This window comes from Hevea brasiliensis, chromosome 11 (assembly GCF_030052815.1).
Source record: "Hevea brasiliensis isolate MT/VB/25A 57/8 chromosome 11, ASM3005281v1, whole genome shotgun sequence".
Classification (NCBI taxonomy): Eukaryota; Viridiplantae; Streptophyta; class Magnoliopsida; order Malpighiales; family Euphorbiaceae; genus Hevea; species Hevea brasiliensis.
The window spans coordinates 11,562,326-11,588,047 of NC_079503.1; the positions used below are offsets into that span (position 1 = coordinate 11,562,326).

At 35.6% G+C, this 25,722-nt stretch overlaps 2 protein-coding genes across 2 annotated transcripts; one reads left to right on the plus strand and one right to left on the minus strand.

The window, feature by feature from the left end:
• Positions 1 to 15,817: 15,817 nt before the first annotated feature.
• LOC110667065 (serine/threonine-protein kinase Aurora-1) lies at positions 15,818 to 18,988 on the plus strand. The gene is made up of 9 exons (XM_058129875.1): positions 15,818 to 16,049; positions 16,613 to 16,729; positions 17,118 to 17,264; positions 17,360 to 17,455; positions 17,715 to 17,810; positions 17,900 to 17,996; positions 18,114 to 18,231; positions 18,505 to 18,577; positions 18,687 to 18,988. Exons 1-9 carry the CDS (start codon positions 16,014 to 16,016, stop codon positions 18,786 to 18,788), a joined length of 882 nt encoding a protein of 293 aa, XP_057985858.1. The 5' UTR covers positions 15,818 to 16,013; the 3' UTR covers positions 18,789 to 18,988.
• Positions 18,989 to 19,649: 661 nt separating this feature from the next.
• LOC110667064 (ATP-dependent 6-phosphofructokinase 6) lies at positions 19,650 to 24,600 on the minus strand. Its single transcript, XM_058129874.1, has 13 exons — positions 24,222 to 24,600; positions 23,938 to 23,984; positions 23,799 to 23,838; positions 23,375 to 23,437; positions 23,118 to 23,255; positions 22,582 to 22,740; positions 22,400 to 22,453; positions 21,721 to 21,789; positions 21,469 to 21,598; positions 21,073 to 21,338; positions 20,564 to 20,612; positions 20,313 to 20,467; positions 19,650 to 19,884 (listed from the first exon to the last, which is right to left on the minus strand). Exons 1-13 carry the CDS (start codon positions 24,321 to 24,323, stop codon positions 19,723 to 19,725), a joined length of 1,434 nt encoding a protein of 477 aa, XP_057985857.1. The 5' UTR covers positions 24,324 to 24,600; the 3' UTR covers positions 19,650 to 19,722.
• Between the last annotated feature and the right edge of the window lie 1,122 nt (positions 24,601 to 25,722).

Here is a 25,722-nt window from a genome sequence, read left to right on the forward strand (position 1 = left end):
AGTGGTAAAAAAAAAAACCCTCTAATTGGCTTTAAATTTTTTAGAGTCAATTAAAAAAATGCATAATTCCATCAAATTAGAGGTCATCAACTAGGATGGTAAAACTTGATTCATTTTGACAGGAAATTCTACCTCACCTGTTGTGGATCAAAAAATTATGGGTAGGATCCATGTGTGACGTTGCAAGGAAGAAAGAAGGTCAAGGACAGGGTGGATCGTCCCTTGTCATAGGAGTTCCAATGATTAAGTTAGTATAACTAATATAAAATAATATAGTCTTAATACATAATTAGAAATAATTATAGAGCGAGATAAAAAAAAAAAAAGGCATGTTCCCTAGAGAGTGGTATGTGTTAATTATCTTCATGGATGGCTGAAAACGAGGGATCATTGATTGTGAAAGGAAGTTTGAACTCTTGAAAGATAAACAGAGGGTTACGTTCGGAGGGTTCTCCAATATAATGTAGAGTACCGATGGTTAAGTTAGTTATTGAGTGAGTAACATGAGGAACTCTTTTGTCCTCTATGGTTTGAATGAGAGCTCTTGGCTTTGTGTTAGGTTCAATATAAATGAGAATGATATTTTTATGTGAGGATTTTGCATTCCTTGTTAAGTTACTTGAGAAGTACTTGTACATGTTTAGAAGTATGGCGATTGAGACAGGTGGCACCCTCTAGTTGGTGGAGTATGTTTGTTGATGGAGATGCTGAGTGGTTAGCATGTTATGGTTTATCACTATTGTTGGGGTGTTCGAGCGACTTGTGTTAGATTCCATGTTAAAGATATCTTTTTTACAAGTGTTTGGTGCATGCTTCATTTATTAAAGAGTACTTTGTCACATTAGTGGTCAACATATATACTATTGATCTCTTACCTTAGAATGAGTTAGTCTTTGTGGTTAGCCACCTTTTAGGTATCAACTTAAAGGTAGGATTTGATGAGCTCGATGTCTAGTTTGTCTAGATTGTGTCGATTGTTAGTAGTATGCACTAGAGCATATCATTTAGTATGTATCTTGTATATGTTTTTATTAATAAAAGGCATTTTAACTTTTTCATTTACATAATATATTTATGTGTAATAGAAAAAGTCTATTGATATTTTGTTAGAAATTCTATTCTTAAGTTGTTAAGAATATGAGTGACAATATTTCTAGCACAAAGTATCATAAATAGGTTCACAATCGAGGATACTTCACAATAAGGACATGACTTATCTAGAAAGATTGTAATCATATTTGTTTCCAAGTTATTTATATGAGATGTAAATAAGATGGAATGGTGAGTCTCATGCCATATAACAAACATGATAGGCACTTATACATGATAAGTAGGCCGAACCAGTGACATTTATAACAAGCACATAGAGTTTACTTTTGTCAATGTATTGTCATAAATCATATCAGTGCATATAATCTTTAGACCTGAGATAGCACAGTTATCTTGTATATAGGTTGTTTGAGTTTGATATTGTTTTTATACTTGTACTGTGTATGGGTATATGGGTATGTGTTGGCTCCTACTAGTTATATATGGAGGTAGGTGTTGATCAAGATGGAATATGTTCCTCTAAGTAAATTAGGGATAAAATCCTATGTTCATTTAATTATTCTTGATGTTTCAAGTTCCTGGCCAAGACAGATAGATTTAATCAGAAAAGAGTTTCTGATGAGAAAATCTTTTTAATCAAGAACTGGAATTAAAAGAGAACATAATATTCATAGTAAATGGGGTTTGACATAAACCATGACTCCAGCTCGAATTGAGATTTTGTAACAGAGAGATTCTAGTGCATGGTAACATATGATTATATGTTTATTTAAGGTAAACCCTATTACTAATTGGGTGGCTATCCCTTGTAGGGTGCTTAATGAGTTATCGGTAGGTGAAGTTCGGTTGTTCATTAAGTATTATACGGGATCATGTTATGCCTTACAGAGGGGTAAGGTGTGAGACATGTTTTAGTGGTATCAGAGCCAATTTTTGAAGTATGTTTTAACATATAAATTTGTGTCTTTCTTGTTAAGTACAACTGTTCAATGTCCATAATTGTTACATACAGTGCATTACATCATGGATATGAACTAACGGAGGGAAATCTCCATGTGTTACTTGTTCAGGAGATACCCTAACTTCAGCCTGAAATAGAAGAAGGGGATCGCTCAGTTGAACAGTTTGTTGAAGCTGAGGTACAAGGGGAAGCCCCAGCTTTGCAGAATGTCAGTGGGTCAGCAGCACCAGCCCCACAAAATGCCACAGTTCCCTGCACAATTCGCACAGCAGATGGCTGCAATGTTTCAATAAATGGCTAGGGGTATGCCTGCTCAAGCTCCACCCCAGACACCTGTGACACAACCACTGCCTCCAGCCAGATAGTATGATAAATTACTGAAGTATGGGGCTGTAGAATTTAAGGGTACAGTGGACCCTTTAGAGGCAGAGCAATGGCTTGAAAGAATGGACAGAGTGTTTAAGAAACCGCCGCCGGATGAGTGAAGTTTGAATATTACGTGTCGCTCTGCAAGGGATGCGTATGATTGGTGGAAGACCATCCCCACGGCTTGGTTGAACCACGATCTTGACACAGGATGACTTCATCAAAGAGTTCAGACAGAAATACATCCCAGATGCATATGTTGATCAGAAATTGCAAGAATTTTTGAGTTTGAAACAAGGCAACAGAACAGTGGCAGAGTATGAGAGGGAGTTCTCCCGCTTAAGTCACTATGCAGGGAGTCTCCTCTCTACCAGCAAGGCAAGATGCAAGAGATTTGAGACGGGTTTAAAGCCCAGCATAAGGATGCAAGTTGTGGGATTCCGACATAGCAACTTCTCAGAGCTCATGTCTCTAGCACTTGAGTTGGAAAGAATAGAATCAGAAGCAACCCCAGTGAAAGAAAAATAAGAAAAAGCTGAGAAATCAGAGAAAGACAAGGGGGAAAATTCTGTAGAGCCAAGTTCTTGTGGGACTTCTGGGAAAAAGAAGAAGTTTAGTGGACCCAGCAGGGGTCGAGGTGGAAGATTTGGTAGGGGCCGATTCTGCGGGCGAGAGACCCCTAGGTGCAGTCGTGATCGGCGAGGGTTCACATTCTGCCCGCCCCTATGAGACTTGTGGCAAGATTCATGGGGGGGAGTGCTACTGGGCCACTGGAGCCTGCTTTAACTGCGGTGGCAAGGGCCATATAGCTAAAGACTGTACTAGTGCTCTGAGATATAGTCCAGCTCCTACTACTGCCGAGGGATCTATTCAGAGTCCTACTCTCAGAGGTTCACAGTCAGTTGGCAGAGGAAGAGGTAGAGGTAGAGGCACTACTTCAGCGATCGAGCACGATTGGTCGATCAGACAAGGACGTGCTTCAACCAGAATTTATACAATGAGACAGCGAGAAGAGGCTGAGACTTCTGACATGGTAGCTGGTATATTCTCTATCTCTGATCAAGAAGTATTTGTATTATTTGATCCAGGTTCAACTCATTCATATGTTAGTGCTAGCATAGTTAGTTCATTTGCTGTTCCATGTGTGCAAATGGGTTTTGAAGTGCTAGTAACTAGTCTGTTAGGACAAGAGGTCCGGGTTAACAAAATTTATAGAGACTGTCCTTTGGTGATCCAAGGACATGTTTTCCTGTCAGACTTGATTGAAATGCCCTTCAGAGAATATGATATCATCTTGGGCATGGATTGGTTAGCCAGGCATCATGCCATGATTGACTATAGACTGAAGACAGTCACTTTTGGTCTCCCTTTATACGGTGATGTGGTAATATACGGGGAGAGGCATTTACTGCCATCAAACATCATTTCGGCTGCACTAGCCAGAAGAATGATAAGAAAGGGGTGTGAAGCATACTTAGCACATGTGATAGATACCCAAGTGGGGAGTCCAGCACTAAGGGACATCCCTACTGTATGTGATTTTTCGGATGTATTTCCTGATGAATTACCAGGATTACCTCCAGAAAGAGAGGTGCAGTTTGAGATTGATGTTATGCCTTGTGTGGACTCAATCTCCATAACACCATATAGAATGGCACTAGCAGAATTAAAAGAGTTAAAAGTACAGTTGCAGGAGTTGCTTGACAAGGGCTTTATTCGCCCTAGTGTGTCACCTTGGGGAGCGTCAGTGTTGTTTGTAAAGAAGAAGGATGACACTCTCCGGTTATGCATTGATTATCGGCAGTTGAATAAGGTGACAATAAAGAATAGATATCCATTGCCCCGTATTGATGATTTGTTTGATCAGTTGAGGGGTGCAGCTGTGTTCTCCAAAATTAACCTGAGATCAGGTTATTATCAGCTGAAAGTACGAGAGCAAAGTATTGCTAAAACTGCCTTCAGAACCCGCTATGGCCATTATGAGTTTTTGGTTATGCCATTCGGGTTAACTAATGCTCCGGCTGCTTTTATGGATCTGATGAACACTATCTTCAGACCATACCTCGACCAGTTTGTTGTGGTATTCATAGATGATATATTGGTCTATTCGAGGAATGTAGAAGAGCATGATGGACATCTGCGGATTGTACTATAGACTTTGAGAGAGAAACAGCTATATGCTAAATTGTCGAAGTGTGAATTTTGGCTGAAAGAAATATCTTTCTTGGGGCATGTAGTATCAGAAGAGGGCATCAAGGTAGATCCAAGTAAGATTGAAGCTGTCCTTAATTGGAAGCCACCCAGAAATGTCACAGAGATTCGCAGTTTTCTGGGGTTAGCTGGATACTACCGTCGATTTGTGAAGGGATTCTCCATGTTGGCATCTCCATTGACCAAGCTACTTAGAAAAGATGTAAAATTTCAGTGGACGGATAAATGCCAACAAAGTTTTGATGAATTGAAGAGATGTTTGACAGAGGCTCCAGTCCTGACTTTACCTACTCCAGGTAAAGAATATACAATATATAGTGATGCTTCTCACAATGGGTTAGGCTGTGTATTGATGCAAGATCGAAATGTCATTGCCTATGCATCACGCCAGCTAAAACCGCATGAGAGGAACTATCCAACACATGATTTGGAGCTTGCAGCTATTGTGTTTGCTCTTAAGATCTGGAGATACTATTTGTATGGGGAAAAGTGTTACATCTATACAGATCATAAGAGTTTGAAGTATTTGGGCACCCAGAAAGAGCTGAATTTGAGACAAAGGAGATGGTTAGAGTTGATAAAAGACTACGATTGTCTGATAGACTATCAGCCAGGGAAAGCTAATGTTGTGGCTGATGCCCTAAGTCGCAAGACTATGGCAAGTCTACGGGTTACTCCTTTGTCTTTGGTACATGAGTTGAGATCATTGCATGCCAGCTTAGAGATTAATGATGATGGGCAGACAGCAGTTGCATGGCATGTACAGCCAGTGTTGATTGATCAGATTAGAATGGTCGCTCGAATGATCGAAGTATCGAGTGTTGGAAGAAGTTCGACAGGGCAAGAAACCAGAATTCTCAATCAGAGATGATGGTCTACTGCTACACCAGGGCAGAATATGTGTTCCTAATGATGTTGAATTGAGGAAGATTATTTTGAAGGAAGCACATGAATCTCCTTTTGCCATTCACCCTGGTGGCACAAAAATGTATAGAGGGCTAAAGGAGCATTACTGGTGGATGGGTATGAAACGGGATGTGGCAGAGTTTGTATCCAAATGCCTAACTTGTCAACAAGTAAAGGCAGAGCATCAAGTACCCACTGGGTTATTACATCCACTACCAGTACCAGAGTGGAAATGGGAGAGAATAACGATGGATTTTGTGATGGGACTTCCGAGAACACAGAAGAGTCATGATGCAGTTTGGGTCATTGTTGACAGACTGACTAAATCTGCTCATTTTCTGCCAGTTCGAATGGACTACAGTTTAGAAAGATTGGCCAAGTTATATATTAATGAGATTGTGAGACTACATGGAGTGCCAGTATCTATCGTGTCAGACAGAGATCCTAGGTTCACTTCTAGATTCTGGGGTAATCTTTAGAGAGCCCTAGGAACTAGATTGAACTTGATCGCATTCCACCCACGCATGGCGATGCGAGAGGGTAATTCAGATCTTGGAAGACATGCTACGGGCTTGTGTGATTGAGTTTGAGGGCAGTTGGGATACACACTTGCTTTTGGTTGAGTTTGCTTACAACAACAGCTACCAATCAAGCATTGGAATGCCTCCATATGAAGCTTTGTATGGCAGAAAATGTAGAACCCCGTTGTGTTGGGATGACGTGGGTGAAAGAAAGATGATTGGACTCGAAATCGTTCAGCAAACTGAAGAGAAAATCAGGGTGATTAGAGGTCGACTTAAGACTGCATCAGACCGTCAGAAGTCCTACATTGATTTGAAGAGAAGAGATATTGAGTATGCAGTGGGTGAGAAAGTTTTCCTCAAAGTTTCTCCTTGGAAGAGAATTATGAGATTCGGCAGAAAGGGGAAACTAAGTCTTCATTTCATAGGGCCATATGAGGTTTTGGAAAGAGTGGGTCCTTTGGCTTATCGTTTGGCACTACCTCCAGAGTTGGAAAAGATACATAATGTCTTCCATGTGTCTATGTTGAGGAGGTATCGATCAGACCCATCTCATGTACTACCAGTAGAAGAAATTGAAGTGAATCCAGACCTCACATATGAAGAAGAACCCATAGAGATTCTGGCATATGAGGTGAAGCAGCTACGGAACAAGCAGATACCGTTGGTAAAAGTGCTGTGGAACCATCATTCGGGCCAAGAAGCTACTTGGGAACGAGAGGAGGACATGAGGAGACAACACCCACAGCTGTTCAGAAATTGATACCAGGTAAAATTTCGAGATAAAATTTATTTTGGGGGGGGGGGGGGAGAATTGTAACAACCCCGTTTGTATAGCCTGGTATATTTCACTGTTCCGGTGACCGGTGTTGGTCCGGACAATTAAGGGGATTAGAACCACACTTAAGTCAATTAGAGAAGCCATAAACACAAATAATTAGTAATGTTCAATTAGTTAAGTATAAACAAGAAAAACAGAACATAAGAAGTTAAACGAGCCGAGAGTCACAGCGATGGGTGACCTCCTCGGGAACGACTGTGAAGTCGTTTAAACTCAAATTTCGAACCGTAAAAAGTGACGCTGCGGTCCTTAGGACCCTTATGAACACAGTGAAAAAGAGAAAATCACGAAAAAGAACTGTTAAGCCAGTCAAATAATTAGGTCAGGGAGCCGAAAGAAATATGGAATTAATTGCAAACCGGGATGAACAGGCGAGGGGTAATTTGGTCAATTGACCCCGAGAGCTGACTCCTGACCTAACTGTCCAATAAAATCGGAGAAATAAAAATTTTTGAATCGAGGATTAGATTAAAGAACTAATAAGAAATTTAAGAAAATTGAAAAAAAAAAAGAAAAAGGTTTATTGCATCATGTGGATGACATCATTGTGATGTCAAAAATCAATTTTAATTTCCCAACTTTTTTGACCAAGTCAAATACATAAAATTTCACTTAAAATACTTAAAAAATTAGAAGGAAAAGTCATTTCTTCTTCTTTAAAAAAATTCAGCCGGCTCCCCTTTCTTTTCTCTTTCTTTTTCTTTTCAATTTCCTCCATTAATGGTCATTTAAGCTTCTTAAACCCTATTATTCCTTCACAAATTTCATACTAACCAAAGTAAGGTCTTGCTCTTTGGCTTTGATAGAGAGATTTGAAATAAGAAGGATAAAAAAGAAGTGAGGATTTGGAATTACAAATTCTGCTCAACAAGTAAGTCCCTCTCTCTAATTTAATTTGAGTAAAATGCATAGAAATGAGCTTGAATAAGTAGCAAATTACATAGAAACTCAAGAAATCACTCATGTATGAAGCTTTATGAAAGTTGGTCTGCATGAAATTAATTAGGGTTTGATAGAAATTGTTAGAATTAAAGAGGTACTCATGCTTGATTGAGTAAGTAAGTGAGACTTGTACACTTAGAATTCATGAATTGAGGAAATTGAGGAATTAGGGTTCTTGACCCTTAGGGTTTTGGGAGAAAATTTAAGAAATTGGTAAATGATGACTTTGGTTTATTGTGAGATGAAAAATGGTCAATAATGACCAAAAGAGATGTGTGGGAATTGTTGGAATGAAAACCAAATTTGTAGGTCAATGGTCATCTTCTTTGTGACATGACCAAACCCACTTTGAAGGACCAAAACTCAAATTTTACAAGTCCAATTGATATGCCACAAATTGGGGATGAAAATAGACATAAAAGAGCACAATTTTCATTGAGGAACCATGCCCAAAAACTGACCAAAACTGGGTGAACAAATTGACCAAAGTGAAATGAGAGCAGGCTGCCACTGCACCAAACTGACCAAATGAACAGTAACTGTTCATTTGGTCATAACTCGAGCTAGGAAGGTCAAATTGACCTGAAATTTTACCAGCAATTAGATAAGGTATAGATCTAAAACTGTTATGAAGAATACTATCCCAAATTATGCCATTAACCCATTCAAATTATTGAGCAAATTTGAGTTACCAAACCTGCAACTCTGCAGAATTTCTATTGAGCAGTAATGTTTGAAGGGTTATAACTCTCTCTAAAAACTCCGATTTAGGCGATTCTTGAACCGATAGAAACCTAAGACATAGTAGAACATTTCATATGAAGATATTTAGACCAAATTATGAACTTAACTTAATCAAATTGCTGACCAAAGTTAGATCAAAATCTGCCAGAACCCAAAATCTCTGCATGAACAGTGCACGTGAACAGTAATTTTATTTTGGCTATAACTTGAGCTACAAAACTCCGATTGGGGTGATCCAAAAATGAGAATACACTTAAGACAATAAGGAACATTTTCTATGAAGGAAGTTTTGCCAAATTCCAATAGTAGATTGACCAATGGAATAGTGCAACTTAGAACTCCAAAACCGAAAATTTGCAATTTTGCCAAAATGACCTAAGCTTTGAGAAACGACCAAAACCAACAAGTTTAATGGCCAAAATGTGGTATGTGGGTGAAGTTGGAGTTCCCATACCTATTAAGCCTTAAAAAGTCAACAATTTGACTTGAATAGTGTAGTGAATAGTAACCCGAAACACAAAAATTTCAAGAACGTCGAAATTAGCACGTTAGAGCTAGGTATAAGTGAAGTTAAATTTATTTTTAGATTTATGTTAAATTATGGTACTGAAACACTATAAAATTGTGTGTTTCAGTGGAAAAGAATACCGGGACAGAACCCGAGGAGTCTAGTTAAGGCCAAAAGGCGACTCATTTGAGGTTTGTGCACAACATCTTCATGCTTTAAAATTCATTGATAAAGTGAACGAAATATGTATTTTACTTGTGATTTGGAATTGTTGAAAGTTTATTTGTGACATTATTTATGATGTTTTGATTAAACTGTGAAAGTTATTGTGTATATTTGAAATAGCAATGTATAGCAAATTGTTAAGATAAGTTTTGAAACCACAGTGTCATGACCATATATTTGAACACCTCACTAGCACGACTAGTGGGGGTAATTAGTTTCAAATTTTGATTCCTTCTCTGGAGAAGTGTTGAGGTGTGCCAGTAGAAGAGGATGTGAATGGATATCCATATATTTGAGCTAGCTAGCATTGTGATATGATTTCTCTTTAGCCTCTGGCTATTGAGATTCTATTTGTTTCGAATGGCATGATCTAACTGTGGGTTTTATGAAATGTGTTTTGATACTTTGAAATGAACTTGGTTTGCATTAAAATCTCATAATTCATGTTTTGTGTTTAATGCTCATGTTTAGTCAAATTTTTGAATAAATGTGATTTTATTTTTGCATAAAGATTATTTTAGTATGTTGTGTACCACTGAGTCCTAGTACTCAGCGATAGCTTCTATTGTTGTGAATCTGAGAGACTAGAAGAGCAGCGTGATGAGCTCGAGGTGTGAGGAGCTATCATCTTGAAGTCTTCGGGTATAATTTATACCCTGCCTGTAAATATTTATTTTGATGTATGTATTGCATATAAAGGTATGGACATGTAAATGGGTCTTGAGCAGCTTGTACAAAATTTGTATGAAGTTTGTAATAAAATTTAGTTTGTATTTCTTTTGATGTGAATTTTGTAAGGATGTATATAAATTGTTTTGTCTCAAGTGAAATGATTGTGGAATTGTTGAAATTGATAGAGTTTGATTGTGAAATTGAAGTTGTGGTTGAGAAAAATTTTTAGAAGTGCTTTTTACAGGTATTTGAAGAATGATTTTCTCAAAATACAGAGGAAACTCTGTCAAAATTTTTATAAAATTTGCGGAAAAATAAAATGGGCCAAGATTTCCAACTAGCTTTTCACTTAAGTACATGTTTTAAATACTTATTAGAAATGCTCACCACTTACCAAAAGTAAGAAATTATTTTAAAATCCCTTGTAGGGTGCTTAATGAGTTATCGGTAGGTGAAGTTCGGTAGTTCATTAAGTATTCTACGGGATCATGTTATGCCTTACAGAGGAGTAAGATGTGACACAAGTAATCACTAAATTAAATATGATTTAATTAATTAATTAAAGAGTTTAATTAATTAATTAAATAGGTTTGATTTACAATTAGATTGCAAAGTCACTAGCATGACTTGAAACCAAATCTAAGTTATTCGATGTATAGTATAAGTTAAATTTATATTTAAAGTGTTTAAATATGAATTTAATTATGAGAAATTAATTAATAGAGATTAATTAATTAATTTATATTTGTTATAAATTGATTAGAAGAAGAGAAATAATTATTTTGGGTTGAAAACTCAAAATTAAGACGCAGGGGTATTTTGATCATTTCACAGGGTGACATGTGGCACCATGAGATGGTGACACATGGCACTACACATAAGCTTTTCATATGTCTTTTAATCATGTAAGATGATCAAAATCAAGATTAAATATAGGTTTGACACTTGGCACAATGTGATTGGGTCAATTAAACGTAGAGCTAATCAGAAGGTGACATGTGGCAAGGGGTTTAAGTGGTGACCTAGCTATATAAGTGTAAGAATGAAAGAATAAAAACACAAGTTGACATTCATCTCTTTGTGTCGCCACCCTTGGCTGCCTCTCCCTTCTCTTCTTCTTCATCTCTTATCAATTAAAAGAGATTAGCAAATAATCTCTTGAATTAAAAATACTAGAAATTTTTTCTAGTGTCCTGTTTACATTTGTAATCTCTCAAAAGGCAAAACTTGATTTTTTAATTCATAGAAAAAGCTTTAAAAGCTGTTCAAGGGCTGCCATAGGTGATCATGGTGTGGACAAGCTAGAGGGACAACATCTGGTATCCTAGACGCATCCCAAAGGTGTCAAACACACTGCAGTGCATCAAAAGGTTAGTGCACTTGTTCTTGATCTAATCTAGGATTCTAATAAATTAATCTGATTAATTCTAAAATCTTAAATGGCAAATGTAGATCCAAAAAACATATTAAAGAGTTTTAATATGCTTTTTATCATTGAAATCAAATAGATAAAAATGAATCTTGCGTGATGTATGTGGCCCTAGGTGAAAATTTTTTGAATTCAATGATATAAACTTATGTTTTTCATACTTCCACTCCTTTATCAATATCTTATAAGAATGCAAGAATTGGAGTTGGGAATGTCAATTTAGGCCTAGGGAGTTAGAGTAGGGAATATGAAATTAGGTCAAGTCCTTCCCATTCTTTATTGTAAAACTTTCAAGTTGGACATCAGTTCCCTGGGGGGTAGCTCATGGCGCCACTTATCATCATCTTGTGGTGTGCATATTTTTAACCCATATTAGTTGTGCCTTTTGAATTGTTCAACTCAAGGGTTTGTCTTTTTGTGAGCAAAACATCCATTTTAGGGACATTGAACATATGAGATGGCTGTAGCAAATGACTACTAAATATGTACAGAGTCAAAAGCTTTATGGAACTAATTTCTTTTTGCTTCAAGTAGTGAGGTGTTCCTAAATATTTATCTCTCTTTCTTAGAAATTTGGCCTTAGGATGTCAATTCCTTTTCCTAGAGCTTAGTCTTTGGGTGTTGATCTCCTTCTTTGGGATTTTAGCCTTCAAGCCTTTTGATCTCTATTCTTGAAATCTAAACTTTGGACACTAATCTCTTTCTTGGTGATTTAGTTTCTATGGGTCTTGCATGACCTTTTTCAAAGTTTTCAATGGGTTGGAAGATAGTTAGGTTTTTGCAGTAGGTCATTTAGGATTTGAAGGGAAACACTAATTCATTTCCCATAGATGATGCCAATTATTGTGGGTTGAAAAATCATGGATATAAGGTTCCCTTTGTGTGGGGACCTCCAATGATTAAGGGCCTAATTGGCATTACTGTTGAAACTGCGGTTGAGAAAATTACCTTTTTAAATATACTAGTTAGAGAGTGTTAAAAAATAATTAAAAATTAAATTTGATCAGTTTTAGTCATAAAAATACTAAAATAACAAAATAGCTTTTTCCAAACTGTTTTTCTCAACAACATCTAAAATGGTGCTTTTATTCAGAAAAGCAATTTCAGACTCTGAAACTCAATGCCAAACAATGCTTAAGTTAGTAACTAATATAAAATAATAGAGACTCAACAAAAAAATCATAAGTATAAAATAGGTGAGATAGAATAAAGGGCATGCCCTCAAGAGAGTGGCATGTAGTAGTCATAATTGTGGACGAGTGGGAACTACATATCTCTATTGGTGCAAGGATGCTTGAACTTCTAGAAGATGAAAAAAGAGTTTTCACTAGAGGGGTCTTTGCTGTGCAGGGTTTGATGGCTAAGTTAGTTATTGATTAACATGAGGAACTCTCTTGTCCTCCATAGTGTAAATTAGGGGGTGGGCACTTGGTCAATTTGGTTCCAAACCAAACCAAATTTGAAAAATTGAATTATTAAACTTACATAAAATGAAAATCAAATTGAACAAAATTTATAGAGAAATTGAATTGAATCAAATAGAATTGATCAGGTTCGGTTTGGCTCAATCATTGGTTTCATAGAGAAAGAAAGAGAGGCAAAAAGATCATTCAACAATACAGTAGTTCAAGTTTCTAAAATGTGAAACTAAGTCTAAACACAATAATTCCATAGTAGTTTAAATGACAAACAAAATTACCCATAAATATTTTCACCTAAAAAATCATAGCAATAATCACAAAGCAAGAAATAGTTAGCCATCAAAAAATAAAAATGCAAAATCAAGTCTCAACAGCAAATGAAATTGCAAAGGAGATATCGAGTAAACAATAAAGGTCGACGGTCGGGTTTCTGTAGATCTGGTCTTCGTGTGAGGAAAGAGTGAGGGTGATAAGAGTTGAGCATTATTGATTGGAAGAGGATGTAAGTCTCTAAGCTTAGGTCTCTATATCATAACTTGGGCCTTTGAGCTCAGGTCTTTACGTTGATTAGAAGAAGTTGCCTATGCATGTGCCATTTGTGTCTTTGTCTTCAAGTCATGACTCATGAGAATAGAAAGGGACAAGAGGAGTTTTGATAGTGACATATTGAAGGCACCACTAAATAGGCAGGTGAAGGTGTTGAAGCCATAAACAACTTCTAAAGGGTAGTGAAAAACTTTTAAGGAAGAAGTGGACTGGAGCCATGAACAGCAAAATAAAACTGAAGAGGAAAAAAGGGCTTGAGAAAGTAAATTTAGGGCTGAGCATTCGGTTCAAACTGAATCGAATCTAACTAAATTATTAAAATCAAATTAATTGAATTATTATATTTTAAAAAATGAATTGAACCTAAATGAATAAAAAATCAAACTGAACCACTCTATTTTGGTTTGATTCGATTTGGACCAATCAGTTTTGAGTTTTGATGATTTTTTAATTTAGACTTGATTTTCAAGTTTTTTGGTCTGATTTTGACTTTGATTTAAAATTATAACCATTAATCAATGAAATTAAATAATTTATATATAAAAAATTACTTATAATTTATAAATTCCCTATAAAAATAAATCAATTTAAAAATCAATAAAATAATTCGATTCAGTTTGGTTCAACTGATTTTTTTTCTCTCCAAAACTGAATCAAACCAAAATAGCCAAAATTCTTAAAATGTAAAATCGAATTGAATTAAATTATCCTAAAAACCAAACCGAATTACTGCATTATTGCGGTTTAGTTCAGTTTATTCAGTTCAAACAGAATAGTACTCTCCTAAGTAAACCAATATCGCACAGATCAAAAATCAATTCGATTCTATTAATTTGATATTTTTAGTGAATTAATGGAACCAAACTTAAAACCCTATTTTTCTTTTAGTTCAATTTTTCGATTAAAACAGTTTATTGCTCACCCTTAGAATAAATTAGAGCTATTGGCTTTATGTTAGGCTCAATATATAATATTTTTACGTTAGAATTTTTACTTGGGAAAGCATTTATAGCGTACTAGATACCAATATGGTGTCCGAGCAGCTTGTGTCAGACTCTATGTCTGAATTATCTTCATGCAAATGCTTGATGCATGCTTTAATTTTTGTGTGAAGTGCTTTATCTCACATTAGTAGTCGGGATACTACCAATATCTTGCCTTTGTATAAGTTGGTTCTTATGCCAATCACCTTTTAAATATCAACTAGAGGTAGGTTCATGAGCTTGATGTTTAGTTTTTCCGGATTGGGCCGATGTTCTTTGATGATGCAAGAATCGGGGTCGAAAATGCCAATTCAAGTCTAGAGAATCAGAGTAAGGGACACTAAATTAGGTTAAGTACTTCCCATTTTTTGTTGTGCAACTCTTAAATCGGGCATTAGTATCCTATGAAGCAGCCTATTTTTAGCCTGTATCACCATTAATGGTCATGGACAGTGATGGAATTAATTGGCTCCCACCACTCCAATCCGTCTTCATCTTCATGTTAATATAAAAATAAAAGTTATATAAATATAAAAATATTATTTTACTTTAAAAACACACCATTAATTATTATTCAAAATTGTCACTTTTCTTAAATACAACTTGATAATATAAAAAAATTTAATATAAATGAGTATAATATTATAAGATAATATATAAAATAACATTTTTAATTATTATAAAATTAAAAGAATAAAATAAAAAAATTGTTTCAGCGTCACTTTTACTCCAATTATTTTTTGCTCCTCCCCAAATAGGTATTGGGACTGACAAAGGATGGCTAGACCCGTCACTAGGCCGGTTTTAGTTTAAATCTACTTAGAAATGAAATTGTGTATATTTAATTGTTCAGGTTTAAATTTCGATTCAATCAATTTAGGCTCAAATAGAATTGTTCATAATTTTTTAAAAAATTTAATAACTAAAAGCCTGTTCAATCTCATGTATATCAATTTAGATCTAACTCATTTATGGTTCGAATCAAAAATAAATTTAATAAATTTTGATTTAATTCTGATTCTAAACCAGCTTTTGGCCGAGTCTAAGGATGGCAACGACCAACCTCACACCATTGGGCTAAATTGATCTTTTATATTTCAATTTTAACCTAATTAAATTCATTTTTGGTCACATGTTCTCATGAAATTAATGTCCATTTTAATTTTAAAAAGTTCAAATCTACCTTTTTATGTACCAAGTCATATCAACATTTTCGATCGGAGTTGGGATATGTTTTATTAGTGGAAGATAGCGTACGGTGCATGTTTGTGAAAAGTCAAATTACGAAACGGCCCAAAATTCCAAATCACAAAGTTTTTCTTTTTGTAATTTTTAGAAAATTTAAATTTCTAAGTGGGCCGTCATATCAAAAGCCCAATGAGGCCCACCAACATAACTCAGTGACCCACCAATGTCACCGGTGCTGTGACGATAGACTTCACGTCTTTCTCATTATATCGGCATTGCGAACGGGAAGACGCTCCTTGGTCCAAAGCTGCAAAAGACAAAGTTTTTTAAAAGGATCTCGAGCTGGATTGGACCACGTGGCCTGTCGTACTAAGTCGACCGTTACAAAGCCTTTTATTGAAGGGCCTCCCCTTCCTTTCCTTCTTTGTCTCTCCTCGTCTCCACCAATCTCTCTCCCTCCTTCAATTACTTTCTCTCTTTCCAAATCTCTCTCTTTCTCATGGCGATAGCTGCAGAGACTCAAGCGCAGGAGGAGGTAATTGCTTAAAAGAATTGTATTGTAATTGCTTATGATGTGAGTTGATCAGCCTTTGGATTTTTATCCTTCGATTTCTGTTTGAAATCTTGTTTTCATGTCAATTTTTCTTTCTTGAAATGCTATTCTTGTTTGATTCTTTAAATTGGCACCAGTGTTTCCTTTTTCTCGTGTTTGGTTCTTGGGAAACAATGCGCAGAATGCAAGAAAGAAAGAAACGATGCTTCTATTTGTCTCTATTCCCATAATGTAGAATAGAAGTTTTTCGAGTTCATGATTACAATATCTTTTTTTATTTTTATTTTTAATTCTAAATATTAATGTCTGAAATAGAGCATAGGGATTTTACCCTTACTGTTCTTAGGGTTAGCGGATTTCATGCATGGGAACATGAGGTTTTGCCATGTTAATCTGGAAATACTTTGACTAAATCTGAGCTATAAAATGTTAGTTTGAAACACATCTGGTATTAGTGTTTTGAAACGCCATTTTTAAAAGAAAAAATAGAATAGAAAACCTATGTATACTTTCTTGACTTCAATTGTTGCTTTTACTTGCTACAGGCTACTCCAGAAGCGGCGGCCGCAGAGAAAAGAAGATGGACGCTGAATGATTTCGACATAGGAAAGCCTCTTGGTCGAGGAAAGTTTGGTCACGTCTACTTAGCCCGAGAGAAGAGGGTTAGTTTCATAGATCACATAGCATTTCGTATTTTATCATTATTCTTACTATTGTTTATGGTTATGGATGCAGATAAATCTTTAACTGGTTGAATGTTTGCTTATTGATTGCAATTGACCCTCCGTTGTGAAGTGATTAGTTTTAATTGTAATTAAATGATTTAGTTTCGGGGTGGTATTCCTAAATTCTATGTTTGCTAATGAAGAAACTCCAGGAAATGGAGAAGAGATATGAGTTTTTTTTTTTGTTAAATCTTTCATGTCCTAGTAGTTTATTCTTCTCAAATGAGTTGCTACTAGATCTGAACTGTAAAATTTTTTCTTTTGTATCCTTTGGAATTTTTAATGGCAGTTGTATGACTAATGAGATGTGTGTCACCTGAAACAGAGCAATCAAATTGTGGCTCTAAAGGTGCTTTTTAAGAGCCAGTTACAACAATCACAAGTTGAACACCAGCTTCGTCGGGAAGTTGAAATTCAAAGTCATCTCCGACATCCTAATATATTGCGCCTTTATGGTTATTTTTACGATCAGGTATTTTGTAGGATCCTTGTGTTATTGTCTTTCAAAAGCATTTGAAAATGCTTGAAAATTATATTAATGTGTTTGTCTTAATATAATTGTTGCAGAAACGAGTTTACTTGATATTAGAATATGCAGCAAAGGGTGAACTATACAAAGAATTGCAGAAGTCTAAATATTTTAGTGAAAGACGTGCTGCTACGGTGAGTTATTTTTATGGCTCAACTTTCATTTAAAAGTTTAATTACTTTTCATATGATTACTAGTTTAATACAAGTACATGTTCCTTCTTTTCATTTCAATTGCTTTGAATATTTCGAAGTCATCTTTGATGCTAGTGTGTCTTATTTGCCATGACTCTTCAGTTTCTGCTTAAAACTAGTGTGTCTTATTTGCCATGACTCTTCATTTTCTGCTTAAAACTGATTACAAGTTTGTTCATGCATGTTACCAATGTGGTAGTATGTTGCATCATTAGCTCGGGCACTGATTTATTGCCATGGCAAGCATGTAATTCACAGAGACATCAAGCCTGAGAACCTTTTAGTTGGTGCACAGGTACTGGCAGACATCCTTAACAATATTTAACATTTAACTTGATTGATAGACATATGTGCTTACAATGTGAATCTTGGCTTCTTTTGTAGGGTGAGCTGAAGATTGCAGATTTTGGTTGGTCGGTGCATACATTTAATCGTAGACGCACGATGTGTGGAACATTGGATTACCTGCCCCCTGAGATGGGTATGTAGATAAAAACCATTGGATAGGACAAAGGAAGTTTCTGTCATTGCTGCTTTGATTTGTTTCTAACACATCATTATGGGTTCATGTTCACTGATGCTATTGTTGATGGTGCAGTGGAAAGCGTAGAGCATGATGCTAGTGTTGATATCTGGAGCCTGGGAGTTTTGTGTTATGAGTTTTTGTATGGGGTACCTCCTTTTGAGGCCAAGGAACACTCAGACACATACAGAAGGTAAAACATGAACAGAAAAAAGTGGACAAGGGTGAATATAACATGCAACATTACATAGGACAAATATTTTTCATGTAGACATTGTGTTAATGATTACAAGTTTTATGAATGAATAATTGAGGATAATGAATTTCCCACCATAGGTTTGCTTGAAAATTCCCTTGTATTTTCATGCTACAATTGATGACCGTTGTTTTTATTTCCATGTATAACTAAAGTGTGAATGTTATATTGGTCTTTTTGGTATCGCTGACATGTATTTATTGTCAACAGGATTGTGCAAGTGGATCTAAAGTTCCCTCCTAAACCTGCCGTTTCTTCTGCTGCCAAGGACCTAATTAGTCAGGTGAAAATCTGTTTTAAAGCTTTAAAAATCCACCACATCTGTCACATTTGTAGTTTTCACAAGGAATGATGCCTAAATTTGAGATTTTTTTTTTCCCCTTTAACGATAGATGCTTGTCAAGGACTCTGCACAGCGCCTGCCTTTGCACAAGCTACTTGAGCATCCTTGGATCGTTCAGAATGCTGATCCCTCTGGCACATATAGGGGTTGACTTGCCTTAATCATGGGTGGAAGATTTTAAGCGGAGACATCACAAGAACTTTGTGGTTGGAATGTGAATATTCAGGTGCTGCCAAGACCTGTGTCATGGCAGCAGTATGTATGTACTATGGTGTTGAATGATTGTTAATGTATGTTGAATTATTTTCGTCTATCCAATTACAAGCAATGGCATATGCCCTTTTTTTTTTATTATTATTATCCAATTACAATCCCGAGGCATTCGATTGCTTTTCAAGTCGCTTCTGAGATCCCTCTAGCCACACAGGAACTTTGAGTCGACTCAACACACCTGTCACACGTACATACATAATAAACGTTTAAGAAGTTTTATCCGTTTTTAAGCTTCGTTGAAGAGGGACCATTTGAAGAGGGACCATTTATCCGTTTTTAACTTCTCTAATTATGGTTGTCTAAGTTGTGACATTTTATTTAACCTTTTTAATTTCACCATCATTATTATTATTTAATTTTTTATTCAAATTTAAATGAAAATTGCAGCACACCCAAATAAATTACAATTGAAGAATTTATAATTTATAACATAAAATCACATAATTATAAAATATTTATTCTATTACAAAACATCCTTTTCTTTTATCATATATCTTTTGTAATTATATTTTAGAATATTAATTTTTAATTAATTTTGAAAATTTTTTATCTAATCTTACAATTTGATTCAATTCTCAAATCTATATATATAAAAAAAAAAATCGATTCTCGATCATTCGCTCAACTAGCCAGCTTCTGTAGGAAAAAAACCAAAAAAAAAAAAAAAAGAAGCCAGCTTCTGATTATGACAAAAAAGTAAGCCACTTGGAAAGCAACCACTGATTAGAAACAGAAGGCATTGAACATGAATAACAAACAGAGCTTCTTATACGTAGTAATGTCTTTAATATCTAATTATTTTTACGTCGCTTTCAAATATTTCCATTCAACAAGGTAGCAGGTTCTTCCCGCTTCTTGGCTTTATTTACAACTTTGGGTTTGGGGCTCATGAAACTTGGCTGGTCAGTTGAAGATAAGAGCCTTGCCCACATCCTGTCAGTAATGACTACCTTGTTCTGCTTCTCAGTGACTCGCTGGAAAAGAAAATTTCACAGAAAGGATACCAATGTTAAGCATTAGTGTGAACCATGACCAACATACAATAAATGAAAAGCTCAGAATTTAGTTTGTTAAAGCTTGTCAGCGTACGTTTAAAAATGTTTACAAACAAACTCAAATTTAGTTTTCAAACTTATTCAGTACGCAAATTGAGATTTCAAATATGACCAAAACTGGCTCATTCAAATTGGAAACTACTCTACTTCACTTGTAATTGACTCATTTGTAATTTGTTGAACAGCAAATAAAAATGTACAGAAGTCCAGTTAATGAGGTGTAATACTCAGCCAGAACTGAGTTCTGTGGTTACCTAAAAAGCAGACAAGGCCTTAGGCTGTTGATACCACGAGTCACCAACTAATTCCACAACATTAAGAGATATTTTGAAGATAGAGGAACATACATTGAAAGGAATGTAAGCATGTCGACCATTGACAGGTCCAACGGTGAAGCCAGTATATCCAGCCATTGCTCCATGGATTGCACTATGAGCAAGGAGTGTGCAGTAGACATTATCAGATGCATTGGCAGGAATTGCTCGGATCATGTATGTAGGATCTGCCAGATGATTTGTTCAGTCATTTACATGTGTACATGAATTGAATACAAGTGGAAATATAACAAAGAAATAAGACAAATCCAAGGCACACATACCAATATATTTAAGAGTGATGTTCATCTTATTCTCTTTTGCAAAATGGTCCTACAACAGAAAAAGAAAAGGAAAACAAATAAGGCTGCAAATTAGATGACAGAAAATTCCTCATAATCAATATATAATTTACAGGGAGGTCTTTATGTTATAAGTTTTCACCCAAGTGTGTTAAAATATCTATCTTATTCAAAAATCAAATTCAATTATGACACCCTCTATTGAAGATACAATAGGGTCATCCCACTCAACCATGCCATAGGGGCTAACTCTCACAAATAGAAGTTCCCAGAAAAAGAAATTTGATGCACAATGCTTAAGATGCGATAGATGGGAAAGAAAATCCACAAAGCATAAGATTAAGAACAAAACGAGTTTTAGTAGTAATTCTCAACCCAAACAATCACCAGAGTTAAAATTACTCAAGACTGTCCCTAGAGAAAATGCTTCACATACTACACCCAAAAAATGGCAAAATAAGAAAAATCAGCAAATTATTCCATCTCAATACCTTGATCCTGTGTGATATCCATAACCCAACATCTTGGAGCAGCTTATTTCCTGAAGCATCTTGCTGGTCCATGGATTGCAGGCTCTTTGAAAGAAGATCCTGTCCTGCTCCCTCGGCTATAACGATAACCATGTGCCCATTCTCCTTAAGCCTTTTTTTAATGAATTCAAAAAGGCCACCTTTTCCTTCAAGATAGAAGGGTGACTCTGGAATCAAACAACAATCCACATCCCGGCTAGCAAGAGTAGCATACATTGCAATGAATCCTACACAGATAATACCCATTAGACTGGACAAAGGCTTAACAAAGGTAGTAAATAAATAATGACCATTAAAACAGAGGTAGAGTGGTTTACTATGTGAACATGATTGTCAATCTGTCCATAACTAACTTACCACTATATCGCCCCATTAGCTTCACAACACCAATACCATTCTCTGTACTTTCAGCCTCAACATGTGCTGCATTAATTGCACGTTGAGCCTCCTCAACCGCAGTGTCAAAACCAAAGGACTTGTCAATAACCTGAACCAAAATAAGGAAACTTAACTCAAAGTTAATTCAAGAACTAATAAACGGTTACTACAGTTAAATGATAGGAAAACAATTAAATAGTCATAACAAGTATAATGAGTGATGGAAAGTACTGGAATGTCATTATCAATGGTTTTTGGAATTCCAGCAACAGCAACTTTTAGGCCACGTCGTTGGATTTCCTGTGCAGAAAGAACCATGCAGTTCTAAATTTAAATAGTTCATAAAATCACTGCAATGAAAAAGGCAATCAACAGATGGCAAACATTATGTGAAACAAGCAAAATCATGTGTGTAAAATTCAAGTCTGCATCGACACACTGAATATCTCAGTAGGCATAGGATAGAAAAACCACTATATTAACTGACAATTCTTCAGAAGTTCCCTTATCCTAAAGTAGTTATCTTTGGTCAAATATGGAGAACTTTATAAGAAGGTACCAAAATTAGAAACTGTGAAGTGTCAAATACTGATGTAATTGATAAAATGGGAAAAGCAAATTCTTCTATCGAACAAAAGTGAAAGAAACATGCACACATATACTTTTAGGCAAAAATGATTCAACCTGGTGAAGAAGGTGTTAAGGGGAGAAAGTAAATAAATACATGAAGAAAGTTTTCAAGTTTTTGACATACATAATTCCATAGAATTCCTTATTGAGATAAAACTTAATCATTAAACTAAATGACTGCACTATTTTCATAGTAATTCACAGCTAATGTTATGTCATGTTTAACATCATCTCTGAGAACAAACTTATACTTTTACCAAGTGTTGTATATAAATTGTACCTCATAAATGACTGCTGCTCCTTTCTGGGTTCCATCACCTCCAATTATGTACACCTGGACAGAGGAAACAAGAGTCAAGTCCTAATAAAAGAATTTGTTGCAAAAATGAAAAAAATGGACTTTAATTTCACAAGGGATCTATGTCCATTAAAATTTATTGAAAAATCTTAACACATGCAGACCTGATTAATCCCACGATCCTGAATGCTGTCAACTATCTTTGATGTATCATGGCCACCTCGTGATGTCCCCAAGATAGTACCACCGCGTTTATGAATGTCATTGACAAATTTAGGAGTCATAGAAATTGTATTTTTGGAATAGAAACCCCTGTAGCCTCCCTACAATTGTATAAAACAGAATGAGTTTGTGAGACTTCCAAATCTTTAAGTACAAATCTTAATCTTCAAAAGACATTATGCTTCAAAAGTGCTACAAATTATCATGAGAACTCAAATTGCCAGAATATTGAGAGCAAAGAAGAGAAGGAAGGGGTGAGTTGTCTGCATGCCATAACCAGAGTAGTCAAATTCTTAATGCATGATAAGCAATGGATTTGAATATGCAACTCAAATATGTATACGGAAAAAGGCTATTTAAAAAAATTTAAATACTATGCTTCAGTTGCACCTAAGTATGTTCAGGTATCAAATTCAAATGCTATGATTAGCTATATTGAATTAGAAGCATATCAAAAAGCAGTCACTCACTGACTCACATCGATCCCAAGAACTTTGCTAACGCCGTACATATGATAAAGGCCACAAACAATCTCCCTGATCACTGTGTTCAGCCCAGGACACAGACCACCGCATGTTACAATACATGCGTACACTTCATCAGACTTGAAGTACACCTGAGCAGCACATCAAACACAAACCAGCAAGAAGGTAAGCAGTATACTGTTCATAATGCCCTTAACAAATGGTTTACATAATCAATTGAACATATTCAGACACCATAAAAGTAAGTTACCTTCTGGCGAGGTCCAGCACGCCGAAAGTGTGTCCCTCTCGGTCCATTCTTGTGAACAACAATCTATGAATCACAATAAGTAAATAAACTGTTACTCAAATACCCTGATTAAAAGAAGGTTAGCTGAGTGGTAGTGGAATTGTCTTGGGGCTGTAAGGTTTCAAGTTCAATTGCAATTGTATCAAAAAATAGATGGTTAAATTTCGAGAAGAACTTTTATAACTCCAAAAACACAGCTATCAATTGGTTAGAAAGTTCTAGTTGTTTTAACCATTCTTTCAGCGTCAAGTCCTTCCGTGTTCAAGTAATCGCATCAAGGAATTCATTGAACACCCATTAAAAAGATAACTATATCCAAAAATATTCTTCCAGTGTAACCGATACAAATAATTTTAACCGACGCAACATAAACAACAAAACTAACCTTTTGAGAAACAGTGTCATCCATATTAACAAAGTACTGCCTGAAATCAAAAACCACAAAAAGGAATCACCATGATTCTGTAAAGCAAGAACTAATGAGGCCAATTAAAAGCCGAAGACACAGCAAAAGATTGGCTTACTTGACTGCTGAATAGGAGGGATTGTCTTGTAATGGATTTGTATAAGTCTGCCAAACAAAAACCAAAATGAAAAATGAAAACAAATCTCCCCTCTTGAACGATAGATTAACAAGAATAGCAAAAGCTTCAAGTTCGTTTCTTTATCCACTTAAAGCAGAGTTGATCTACTAGGAAAGAAGGAAAATGGACACATGCATTACTCATATAAGTCGAGATACGCGTAGCATAATCCAAAACGTGTAAAGAGTTATATATGAAGAAACAGATAGAGAAGAATCATTTACAGGGAGATCAGGAATATAATCAGTCAAGTGAGGCACATCTTCAAGCACATAACCAGAATCGCCATTTGCTAACTTCATCTGAGAATCGCCGGAATCCACCATTTCGGAAACACGTCGGCCAGTCACCGGTTACTTGGATTCTTGAACAGAGAGCCAGCTGTAAAAGAAATGAAACAGAATTCGCAGGACAATAAATAGCTCTGGGTGGCTGCGCATATTTCCAAGACCAAGGAGAAGGCCAAGTTTGGGGGGAAGGTTTGGCACGTGGCTGTGGAATACTAGAGTGAGCAATGCGGAGACGATGTCGTTTGGCTTGCGGATTACTATCCCAGCATTTGCGTAGAGTAATGAAAGAGCAAAAACAGGTAGCGTGGATTTAGCGTGTTTTTGCCCACTGGATTCTGAAAGTTCTACGGTTAGCTGGTTTTAGCTTTGTGCTGTTAATGCCTTTGTTGGCAATGGATAGACACTCCTGTCCTGTGTGCCGGTTTGCCACGGGCTTCGCTTAGCTCATTTGAGGACGCCATGGTCCAATAAAATTTTAGAGATGGCAATGGGCGGGGGTTTATCTTTGTGCGGCACCTAGCTAGAATTTTCTAGTTATTACGCAAGTCAAATTCCCACTGATGGAATTCCCTTTCAAGTTTTGATATTTTACACAAGGAGTAACCCTGATCCAATCTTGACCCAATATATAGATATCTCTTAGCACAGTGTTTTTTTTTTTTTTTTTTAGATTTGTAATATGGTTATTCTTGAATTTTAATTTATATTTTAAAATTTTTAAAATTTTGATTTAGTGTACATAAAAATCCCTTTTGTATGAGATTAAATATTTCTCAATTATTAAACTACCGTGGCATTTCAATTGGATTATTTAAAATACTTTTATTTAAAAATAAATCCACATCCATGCTTTCCTCTTTCTCTCTTTATGATCGTATCTCTACATTCTCTCTCTCTCTGTATAAGTCGAGATTTATTTTTCAGAGTGGTGAAAATATGGATCAGATTACTATGTGAGTCAATCCAAATTTATGATTTTTCTATTTTGTGAAATAGAAATATATATTAAAAGGAAGTAATACATTTATGTGATTATAAAGAATTATATTTATACAAAAAGTTATATCCATACATAAAGTTGTATCTATACGAAAAGTTGTGTTTATTAGCCAAAGGTAGTCATATTAAATTATAAATAGTCAATCTTCTTAAGAAAAATGTAATTAGTTAGAATAGTAACAAAAGTGTTACTATTTGAAATTGATTCTTAAGCTTCTTTTAAATGTATTCTCAATCTCAATAATTTAGAGCATTTTATCTTTCTTCAATATTAAGGTACACACTTAGAGTGTGAATTAATCTATATAGTTCATGTTATTCATGTGATTATATGGTAGACTAGTGATACAAATATAATGAAAAGTTTAAAGTATTTTGTATGAAATTGTGTTAGGATCCATGCATTGAATCCATAAGTTGGGTTCTTATAATTTTT

What these genes read in the sequence shown, in the direction of transcription:
- LOC110667065 (XM_058129875.1), top strand. Translation starts at nt 16,014, where the DNA reads ATGGCGATAGCTGCAGAGACTCAAGCGCAGGAGGAG. An exon ending in TTACCTGCCCCCTGAGATGG is followed by an intron (nt 17,997 to 18,113) that starts GTATGTAGATAA and finishes TTGATGGTGCAG; the next exon opens with TGGAAAGCGTAGAGCATGAT. An exon ending in CCAAGGACCTAATTAGTCAG is followed by an intron (nt 18,578 to 18,686) that starts GTGAAAATCTGT and finishes CTTTAACGATAG; the next exon opens with ATGCTTGTCAAGGACTCTGC.
- LOC110667064 (XM_058129874.1), bottom strand. Translation starts at nt 24,323, where the DNA reads ATGGTGGATTCCGGCGATTCTCAGATGAAGTTAGCAAATGGCGATTCT. An exon ending in GAGCAGCAGTCATTTATGAG is followed by an intron (nt 21,790 to 22,399) that starts GTACAATTTATA and finishes CTTTCTGCACAG; the next exon opens with GAAATCCAACGACGTGGCCT. An exon ending in GGATATCACACAGGATCAAG is followed by an intron (nt 20,613 to 21,072) that starts GTATTGAGATGG and finishes TTTCTGTTGTAG; the next exon opens with GACCATTTTGCAAAAGAGAA.